This window comes from Vigna unguiculata, chromosome 6, assembly GCF_037176805.1.
Source record: "Vigna unguiculata cultivar grain cowpea cultivar isolate G323 ecotype 2 chromosome 6, ASM3717680v1, whole genome shotgun sequence".
Classification (NCBI taxonomy): Eukaryota; Viridiplantae; Streptophyta; class Magnoliopsida; order Fabales; family Fabaceae; genus Vigna; species Vigna unguiculata.
The window spans coordinates 32442903-32454611 of NC_140797.1; the positions used below are offsets into that span (position 1 = coordinate 32442903).

Genomic DNA, 11709 nt, shown 5'->3' on the forward strand with positions numbered 1-11709 from the left:
TGAATATCTTTAAGGAGTGATTCTATAATCCGAATATTTACTCATAATATTATATTGTGTAACTTGTCATTTAAATAAGTTTATTTATTAAATGGGACATTACAATATTTGTTTTAAAGTTGGTATAAACATGCAAATGAATGAATTTTTAAAAATAAATTATAACAGTTATTTTAAAAACAGGCAGGTCATAAGTTTATTGTTGTTTTGTTCAGAAAATGTTTACACCATAGTGATGGGCTTGTTTTTTGTTTCGGTTTCTTGTTCAAAGATTGACTTATCCACTAAATTTTCTGGTATTTTTATAAATCTATTAAAAAATAAGAAAGAAAACACGTAATTAAGAACTAGGATCTAAAACCCTACAAGACCTTAGACTAGTGAATGTGAAACCCTATCACATAATCAACTTGGAAATCCTACCCAATCTTACAATCAGAAAGAAAAAAAAATACAAGATCACATCAAAAACTTTTGAGAACTGTAGAATACTAACTTTATCAATATATAATTACCTCTTTTTCAATATAATTTTATCAATTATTTTCACTTTTTATATGAAAATTCAAAATTCTTTATACGTTAAAATTATGAGTGTTATTTTGACTACTGAGATATCTTGAACTGATGTAGATACATGAAGAATTGTAATATTATGAAACTTATAAAGTTACTCAGTTTTTTTTTGTGAACCAAATAATTGTGTATATAAACTTGTAAACTTTGAAATTGATAAAATGTTAGATTATGTTGGTCTCATTCTATATATATATATATATATATATATATATATATATATATATATATATATATATATATATATATATATAATAGAAGAAAAAGAATAACATTTTTAAAAGAAGTATAATGTTTGTATACATTAGATTTGTCTTACTTTTCTTGTGTGGAATGCTCACATTAGATTTGTCTACAAAGTTTGTGACATTTTTATTCTAGCGTTAGATTTAAGTAAAGAATTACTAAAACCTAGATTTTTAGGAAAGAATTTAAGGGAACTTACTTTTTCACTTTTCTAGATGAGAGGAACACTAACATTCAAAGCATTTTGAAAGGATAAAGAAAATAATATATCTTTCATTCTTAAGTGGATGTTAATAAATGTTCACTTTTTCTTCTGCATGTGTCTAATTATCTTTCTTCTGCAGTTCAAAAGCAAAGGAAATGGTGCTCATACACTACCAGAAAAATGTTAATTACTGATAGATATATTTCGACGGATACAGATCCGTCGGTAATTATCAATTACCGACGAAATTTTTGACGGATATTAATGTTGAACTTACTGACGGACGTATTCCGTCGATAAAGTAGACAATTAAGTTGTTGGATGTGTTTATCGACAGATGTTCATTTGGTAATTTACCGACGGATCTGAGCCGTCGGTAATATCCTTTTCAAGTGCACCGACGGATTTACCGACGGATATGCGACGTCGGTAATGTAGTCGATGAAATAAGAATTGGGATTCCCTTTTTCCCGTTTTCATTTCCCCCTTCTCGTCTCAGTTCTCTCTTCTCTTCTTTGCTCTCTTCGCCGGTCCACTCCCCCCCACCGTGCCAATCAACGACCTTGCCATTTCCACTGCCCAGCGAGTCCGATCAGAGTCGTGGTTTGTCGCCTGTCGTATGGTTCATCGCCTGAGTGTCGCTGCGGGAGCTCGCCGTCGTGGGTAGCGGAAGATTCAATTCTGTCGTGGAGGGACGCCGCCGTGTGTAGTGGAAGCACGGGCCATCGGAGGTCTACCGGTTTCAGTGCCACTCCGTCGAGGTGGAGAGGTACGAATTGCATCCCTTGATTTTGTTTGATTCTGTTGTATTAGGAGAATGATGTTTTGTGCTTTCGTGATTTTGTTTGATTCTGACATAGCGTTCCTTGGCGCCCAATACAACAAATACAACAAACAATTGCATCCCTTCAATTTACCCAAACAATTGCATCTCTTGATTATGTTTGATTCTGTTTAATTCCCATGTTAATCTTGATTTGTGATTTGTTCTCCAAGTAGTTTTATAACATTTTTATGTAGTAGTTATCCCTAGTTCTAAATTTTTGCAGTTTTAGTGTACTTTAGTGGTACTTTAAGGTCTTAGGTAGCTACATTTTCAATTCTAGTTAGTTTCCTCAGTGAAAGCTGTTTTGTAGTCATCTTTTGCCAATAGAAACTTGTTAGGATAGTTGGATTACAATTGCATAGGTTAGCTTAGTACATGCATATGCATTTGGGTTAATTTTATAGACTAGTTTTGGTTTTAGGTAGTGATTTTTGGTATATCATTTAGGAGATAGTTTGTGACTTAGGATTAAGTTTTCTTAAGTCATTTGAACCTTGTCTAGGTAGTGTAGTGGTAGTTCTAGCCATGCTTTAGCATAAACTTAGTTTTAACCTAGCTTTAGTGTGTTTTTAGAGGTTTTAGGTAGTGAAATTGTGAGTTTTAGGTAGGATTTCAGTGTTGAGTAGTTCCTTGGTGCTCTTTATACCAATTTCGCATCATAGATTTCACATTATAGGAAAATGGCAAAAAGTAAACTCTTGGTCAACTTTTCATCTTTTCAGTCAAGTTACTACATTCTTTCTTTTTTTTTGTTAGTTTTTCTGTCCTTAGTTTACTTTTTCTGCATAAAAATAGGCCACACAACTTAGTCATACTAATTCAATGAAAAAATAATTAAGTTAGGTATTTAACTAGACTAGAGATTCATAAACTAGCCATACAAGTAAGTCTCCACATCAGTTTTCGTTTTCCTTGATATTGCTCACTTTTAGCTTAGTTTTCATCTTTCATATACTGAATACATTGTTTTTGTATCATTCCTCAACATTTCCTTTGGTGATGACCAATTTGTAGTTGATTTTGTGGGTTTTCACTAGGCAGATTGGAATTTCCTTCCAAATTCTGTTTTGTGATGTCTTCTCCACATTTCTTTTGGTAATTAAAAGTTGTCCAAGGGTGTTTATAAAAGTTTTATGTAGTACTTTACTTCAAGTCTATATTTGGTCAGTTTTAGCATAATTATATTTACTTAAACTGTATAGGTACCTAGATTTTTAGTTCTACTTATTTTTAGCAGTGTGAGGTGTTTTGTAGTCATTTTTTACCATTATAAACTGGTTAGAATAGTTATATTACAGTTCCTTAGTATTTAGTTTGGCTTACAAACTTTATTAGTTTTTGCTTTAGAATGTTTATTAACGTTGTGTTGAGTGAGAGGGAAACAGAAAACACGTTCTAAATTACTTCTATGTTGTTCAACACACACACACACACACACACACTCATGTTATTGCTTATGCTTGTTTATTTGCATTTCTAAAGTTGTAAAATTTGGGTAGATGTTATGCTTGTTTTGATATATTCATTTGCATGAAGTCTAATATTTATTTGTGCACTATGATAGGGGGAGGAAAGGGTGAGGGTGGATCTGGAGGTAAATCACAGTAGCAAGGAAGGATTTCCCTAAAAGGTTGCGTAGTACCTTTTGTGAGGTATAATTTCTTTCCACCTGATGTGGTTTTGACTAAGTATTATCATGCTTCTGATTTAAGTGATGTTTTATTGTTGTCATGGTATAAAAAGTGCTGCTGATTATGAAATGATGTTGTCTTTCTGTATTCCTATTTCCATTATGATTTTTAGCAAAGCATTTTGCACTTTGCAGTTTCAATTGTCAGGCCTGACATTAATTCCTATCCCATTAAAAGCTACTAGGTTTTAACACCATTAGGAAAAGAATATAAATTGGTTATGCCTTGTTGGACTAGCCCCCAACATGAACAAAAAGCTTAAATAAAAACTTCTCCAACTCAAGGATTTTCCACCTAGAACACTATGAAACTTGTTAGATCCATTCCAATGGTCAATTTTGGCTTTAACACGTGTGATTAAGTGCCTTAAATAGTCTCCATCCACTTGTATTTGTATGTGAGCTTCAAAACAAAAAGTCAAACTTTGGTCAACTTTCAACATTTCCACTTGGCTCCAATGATTCAGATCTTGAATTTGGTAGAATTGGTTAATCCTCTACATTGAATCAACATCGTACAAGTCCATTCTAATGTCCTTGAAGGTCTAAAACACTTAAATGCTTAAGAAAACACCAAAGTGAAAGACCGCAAGACAATAAAAACTCTTGTAAAAGATAACCAACACCTAAAATATATTAGTTGATCAGTCTAATAGGGAAAGACAGAGAGAAGTGGGTGTCAATCGTGTACATCTGCACCTAAAAGAAAGAGAAGTTACATATTCACCATAAAATGAGGGAAAAGAAGAAAGAAAACCATGGCTGCACCAATAAACCTGCCTGAAAAACATATGAAATTGAATTTTGTACTTTCAATTGAACTTTCATTTTGATTGCAGCCTGCACTATATCTTTAAGTTATCTATCTAGAACTATGCAAATTTAAAACTATACAGGCATGTTACAATATATAAAAACTGACTCTAATTATCAACTAAGCTAGATGCTAAGAATTAGAACAATTAAAAACTAAACCAGGCCAAAAACTAAGAACTATATTAATGTAGTCAATGAAAATGTTAAGTAAGTGTCTAAAAAAGCATATTAAGGGTTAGTTGTTAGTAAATGGAAAGCAACAATCATAGGTTCACGAAATCACTATCCAAACCCCACTTTCAAGTAAGAAAAGTAAGGTAATCATGCACATGCTTGTGTGATGAAGGGTCAAAACGTGTAGCAGTGTGCAAATGCATAATTCTACCATCTAGACATGGTTAATATGATGGTAATGAGTTAGTAAAACAGTGAATTTCCTAAAGAACTAGTGGAGATTAAAAATCCTAATTGTAAGTAGTCTAGAAAACCTAAAATGAGCATATCACACTCAAAACTTATAAAATGTTTGGAATCAAATAATTGATGGCTCAAACATGTTTCAAATCACTAAACCAAGATGTTAGGATGCTCAAACCTTGAGTTGGAGCTTTGATTTGAAAAGTAAACCATTGGGTCAACTCTCCATAAAAAGTGACTTATAGAGGTTGAAATTTTCTTATCTCATTTTAACCCTGTCTAGGTAGTTTAGTGGTAGTTCTACCCATGCTTGTTTCATGCACATTTTCTATTTGGAATTGTTAAATTTTGGGTCTCCACACATCAATTTTCGTGCAACATGTTATTCCAAACTTTTACATTTATTTTCATCATTCATATACCAATTACAATGTGTTTGTTCAATTGTTTCATATTTCCTTTGCTGATTTGGGATGTATTAGCTCATTTTGACAATTTGTAGTTCATTTTGGAGGGTTTGAGTAGGCAGATTTTAATTTCACAGTAACAAGCAAATGGTCTGCATAGTCATGGGAATTGCATTCCAATTAGGACATTGTAGTTTGGTTAGTATTTGGATATCTTACTTAATTAGTGAGATATATCCCCACAATGTCATGATCATAAGCAATAGATGGGGACATATATGTCTCCACTATCACAAATGTAACACTGTCTATCTTTGCCTTGTCACAGGACATGGGCGAAGTTCCCAACCACCGTCGTTGGGTGTATGATCGTTGTTACAGTGGTAGGAGAGGCTTGAAGGAATCTTTTGTGATAGGAGTTGAAGAGTTTATCCAGACGGCTCGTCAATATAAATATTATGCTCTTGAGGGAGGGATTCGATGTCCATGCATCAAGTGTGAATGTACTTGAATTTTGAAAGACGAAGAAGTTAAAGTTCATCTATACAAAAAAGGATTCATGCTAGATTATTGGATTTGGACATTTCACGGTGAAGAGGTGCCATCTGTTTATTTGGGTGAACATGAAAGACGTCTTCCTAGTTCAAGCACGGTTGTACTTACCTCTGAGATGAATCAAGTAATGTATATGCAAGAGATGTTGCATAATGCTCCTGGCCAACATGCTTCATTTGAACAATATAACGATAGTTGTTTAGAAGAAACTCTAAATGAACTTACTCAGAGGTTTTACAATTTATTGGCAGAGGCAAATGAACCTGTCTTTGAAGGGGTAAGGGAGTCAAAGTTGTCTGTATGCATTAGACTTCTGGCCTTCAAATCGAACTGGAACATTCCCAACCAAGCATTGGACCAAATGGCAAAATTAATTTTAGATCTAACACCACCAAATAATCCTTTGCCCAACAATTATTATGAAGCAAAGAAATTAGTTTCAAAGTTGGGATTGGAATCTAAGAAGATTGATTGTTGTGTGAATGACTGTATGCTTTTTTATGATAATGATAATGGAAAAAATGATGCATCCTTGCTACAATGCAAATATTGTGGGCAACCACGATACCGCACAAAACATCCAGAATAAAGGCAAAAAAAACCCAATACCATTGAAGTCCATGTTTTACTTGCCTATAATTCCAAGACTGCAAAGAATGTTTGCTTCAATACAAACAGCACAACATAGGACATGGCATTATGAGAACAAAACAGAAGGCATGTTGCGTCATCCATCTGATGGGGAAGCTTGGAATCACTTTGATCGAAAGCATCCATCTTTCACTAGTGATCCCTGTAATGTTCGACTTGGTCTATGTACGGATGGATTTAATCCATACATTCAGGCATCGTCATCTCCTTATTCTTGTTGGCCAGTGATTGTTACTCCATATAATCTTCCACCTGAGATGTGTATGACTAAGCCTTATATGTTTTTAACATGTCTTATACCAGGTCCATCTAATCCAAAGACATCTATAGATGTTTATCTAGAGCCCTTGATTGATGGTTTGAATAAGTTGTGGAGTGGTATTTGGACGTATGATGTTTCAAGGAAGCAAAATTTTCTAATGAGGGCAACTTTGATGTGGACTATTAATGATTTCCCTGCATATGGGATGTTATCCGGTTGGAGCACACACGGTAGATTAGCTTGTCCGCATTGTATGGAGCACACTAAGTCATTCACATTAATATATGGTCGGAAAAGTTGTTGGTTTGATTGTCATCGTCGATTCTTACCCATAGAGCATCAGTTTAGGAGAAACAATAAGGCATTTCGGAAAGGGGAAGTTGAAAAGGATGGGCCACCTCCGAAGTTGACCCCATCACAAGTATGGCGAAGAGTCAAAGATTTTCCAAAAGTGACTGAAAGTGGTGTGACAAGGATGGATGGGTATGGAGAATGGCATAATTGAACTAAAAGAAGCATCTTCTGGGATCTTCCTTATTGGAAAGATAACTTGCTAAGACATAATCTTGATGTGATGCACATAGAATTTTTTTTTTTGACAGCATCTTCAACACGGTGATGAATGTAAGTGGCAAGACAAAAGATAATGACAAGGCAAGAAGAGATATAGCTTTGTATTGTCGGCGGAGAGACTTGCAGTTGCAATCACATACTAACGGGAAGTTGCTGAAGCCAAAAGCAAATTACACCTTAACAAAAGATGAAGCTAAAATAGTTTGTCGTTGGATCAAAGAGCTTAGAATGCCAGATGGTTATTGTTCTAACTTGGCTAGATGTGTAGATACTGAAAAAGGTAGTATTCATGGTATGAAAAGTCATGATTGTCATGTCTTCATGGAGACATTACTTCCTATTGCGTTTAGCTCATTACCAATGCATGTGTTAAATCCTCTAATAGAAATTAGTCACTTCCTTAAAGATTTGTGCTCAACGGTATTAAAAGGGGATTCAATAAGAAGATTGGAGGAAAATATTCCACTTATTCTTTGTAAATTGGAAAGAATATTCCCTCCAGGATTCTTTGATTCAATGGAGCATCTACCTATTCATCTTCTATACGAAGCATGGCTTGGCGGACCAGTGCAATATAGGTGGATGTATCCGTTTGAAAGGTGATATGATTACTATATTTTGTATATCGTGTTCATGTCTTTCCCTAACGTATTCCTTTTGTTCATATAGATTTATGGGGGAATCAAAATGTTCTGTAAAAAACGAAGCCAGAGTAGAAGGATCAATTTGTGCAGCTTACTTGCATCGTGAGACCACATACTTTTGTTCTCATTATTTTAAAAACTTCATGTTGTTACCAAGAAATCGTAGGAATGATACACAATGGCAAAGTGAAACATCTGAATCAACATTATCAGTGTTTCAACAATTTGGTCGTCACGCAGGCAAGGAGGCCACTCATTGGTTAACTGATGTTGAATTGAACTCTGCTCATGTTCATGTGTTGATCAATTGCACTGAAGTTAAATCTTATCTTGAGTATGTTCTAATCTAATTTTTTACAACGTCACCAGTTTTGTAATGATTTTAAGCAACTTGTATACGTATTGTAATGATTCCTCTTAACAGTTCTTTCCTTGTGGCTGAGCAAATACCTTAAGCAAATGCTCCTGCCAACATACATTCAAAGTTTCCTCATTGGTTCAGAAATCAAGTTAGTATGGTCCTGTTAATTAATGAAACCAACTTGGTTAACTTGATTTAACTCTCTATTGTCAAATATTTGTAGGTTTATAACGAGCCATTAAGTCTAAGAAATCAAGAGCTAAGGGATTTGGAAAATTGGCCCATGAGATGCGTCAAAGAATGGCACACATACTTTGTCAATGGGTACAAGTTCCACACTAAAGCGTGGTCGAACGGAAAGAAAACAATTAATTGTGGTGTGTACGTCAAGGGCCTCACTGAGGGTGGTTGTGATGATTTTTATGGGACCATTCTTAAAATATATGAGTTAGAGTACAACACTTGTACTTCTCCAAAGAGAGTTGTTGTTTTTTATTGTGAATGGTTTGATCCTTCAAGAAGAGGTACAAGAGTAGATCCTAGGTATAATATTGTTGAACTTCAAATAAGTTCAAGATACCAACCATTTGATCCATTCATTCTTGCAAATAATGTTAGACAAGTGTATTATGTGCCATATCCAGCATTTCGCATTGATAAACGTGGGTGGTGTGTTGCAATACAAACCAAACCTAGGTGTCGAATTGATTCAAATGAGGTAGAAGAGGATATCGCCTACCAAGTTGATCAAATGTCACATGCCAATGAAATAATTCAAGTAGAAGGTGTGTTTGGGTTGCATGACTTTGATGGTGATCCTGAAGAATTGGAAGGACCTAAACAAGAAGATGAAGACGAATATGATAATGAAGATGGAGAAGAAGAAGAAGAAGATGATGATGAAGAAGAAGAAGAAGAGGAAGAAGAAGATGATGATGATGAAGAAGAAGACAATGATGATGATGATGAAAATTATGATGAAGGTGATGATTAAAGAAGTGATTAAAGCCATTTGCATTGAAAATTAGAGTTGTATTATGACAATTTAATGACAAGTGTATTAGTTAAATATTTATGATGCTTTTCATTTTCTTGCAAATTTTAGATTATAATTTTATTGATACATTATTAAGCTTTTCACTTCTTTAGCATATTCTCATAGTTTAAATTTCACTTAGTTTTCAATGACATCCGGAGGTTCATCTAATCCTGATAAAGGTAAGGAGATAGTTAAACGTAAAGAAAAGAGGGCACCAAAAAAGGCCCGCTATGTTCTGAGGATTCCTGGCATTGTAGGATCACATCCATTCCACCCCCTGCCACTGGGACCCATAGTGCACCCATACAGTCCCCCTCTCCAGCTGTTGTACCATCACCATCCCCATCTACACCTCTTGTGTTACCCACACCACCCCCTCCTGTGGTACCCACATCACCCCCTCCTGTGGTACCCAAACCACCCCCTCTAATGGTACCCACACCACCCCCTCCTGTGGTACCCACACCACCTCCTCCTGTGGTACCCACACCACCACCCACCTTTCATCTACAACAACCTTCTCCCTCATTGTCTGGTGCTTTGCACAATATTGCTATACCTTCCCCATCATCAATCCCTTCTCCTAATATTGTTGGCACCTCAAATACTATTGATGCTGTTGATGTTGACCCTCCTCTTCATGAGCGAACTATGATTGAACCGTTTAATCGAGGGTAATACTTTCTATCAAGTTAAAGATTTATTTCATTACAACTTGTGTTCTTTTGTATGACTTTTGTTTAATGAATATGCAGGTTTCTTCCTTCTAGAGTTTCTTCCCAGGCAATCACACGGTCTATTAAGCAACAATTTATGATAGCTTGGCCGTCATGGGGAGCAATACCTCCAAAAGACAAAGAACATTTCTGGCAACGTTTTAAGGTAACACATCATCACACTTATTCTCTTCTCATTCCTTATGTAGGTTAACATTGAACTGTCTTTTCACTATTATTGGTGATTTGCACTTTATTCATTGTCATAGAGGAAGGTGCAGTGGAAACCGGAGCATGAAGCAAAAATTCATAAAAATTTTCACAGTAAAGCATCTCAGAGACTATCTGAGATGTTTAGAGAGACTAGAAATGCAGGTCAACGGCCTTACTGGCTTGGGGATGATGTTTGGAATAATTTGCTGGCACATTGGAATTCTCCTGCGTACCGCAATAAGTGTGTGACAGCCCAAAGGAACCGAGGTTCCGAAAAGGGTGGAAGCCTACACACTGGGGGTTCCATTACCACCCATGAGCATGCCATTCGTATGGTAAACAAACCTCCATTCTTAAGTTATTGGAATTGTATCATTTTTAGAATTTCTGTATATGTATCTTTTTTGTTACAGGCAAAGGAGTTAGGACGAGCTGCTCCTATTGATGAGGTGTTTCAACAAACTCATATGCGCAAAGGAACTGACCAGTTTGTTGATGAAAGATCTCGGAGGACATATGTAAGCAAACACTTCAAATTTATTATAACAAAACTTTAATTTTTATCTTATTTAACTAACTTCTCATTATTTTATTTAATATAGGAACAATTTGAGAATAGACTTTCACAGGTCAGATTAGAACAAGGCTCATGTGCTGGTGGATCAAAAGATATCATTGATGATCCTGCTGCAGATGATACGATTAGGACAAAGTGTTGGGTTGAGGTTTTCGGGGGTAAGAATAAAGGAAGAATATATGGGACAAGACAACTTGCAGGTGGAAGCAGTGGCATGAAGCCCCAATGTACTGCATCCACTTCCAGTGCTGAAGAAGTTACCTTCCTCAAACAACGACTATAAGAGACTGATGAAAAACTAAAAGCAACTGATCAACGATTGCAAGCAAATGATCAGGCTTATGCAGAATTGAAGGGTCAATTTTAGTCGTTACAGAATATACTCCTCACACTTCTACCTCCTGACCAACAAGTCCTTCGACAGGCTGTATCCAACCTAACACAGTCTCAGCAACAACATGCACCTGCACCTGTACAACCTACAACAATCCAACCAAGCACTGAGCAGCCCGACCAAGTGCACCCCAGCCAAGTGCAACCCAACCTAATTCCAGACCCTGAAGACCCTACTGATTCTGATGACTATGTAGATTATTAGAGTTTATGACTTCTGACATTTATGTTTAAAGTTAGTGTACATTTGACACTGTGTTGTGGACCAGAGGTTATGTTTGATTGTTTATTTTGAATTTGGAAGTTTCTCATTAGACATCTTGTATGAATTTATATAGTCTATATGAGTGATTTGTAAATATGCAGGTTTGTACTGAATTGGTAGGTTTGATTGTGTTGAATTGGCAGGTCTAATTGTGTTGAATTAGCAGGTCTGATTAGTTAAATTGGTGTGGTAAATCGGATTATACAAATGACACTACAGTGCTGGTCTTTTCTAATCGAAGGATTTACCGATGGATATATCCGTCGGTAATATTCGG

At 35.6% G+C, this 11709-nt stretch overlaps 1 protein-coding gene and 1 pseudogene across 1 annotated transcript; both read left to right on the forward strand.

Annotated features, from left to right (window-relative positions):
• Positions 1 to 5514: 5514 nt before the first annotated feature.
• Positions 5515 to 7827, forward strand: LOC146885814 (uncharacterized; annotated as a pseudogene).
• A 685-nt stretch (positions 7828 to 8512) lies between these two features.
• LOC146885815 (uncharacterized) lies at positions 8513 to 9223 on the forward strand. Its single transcript, XM_085675102.1, has one exon. The coding sequence runs from the start codon at positions 8513 to 8515 to the stop codon at positions 9221 to 9223; it is 711 nt and encodes a 236-aa protein (XP_085531228.1).
• The last annotated feature ends 2486 nt before the right edge of the window (positions 9224 to 11709 follow it).

Excerpts from the sequence above, each read along its gene's own strand:
- LOC146885815 (XM_085675102.1), top strand. The coding sequence starts at position 8,513 with ATGAGATGCGTCAAAGAATGGCACACATACTTTGTCAATGGGTACAAG.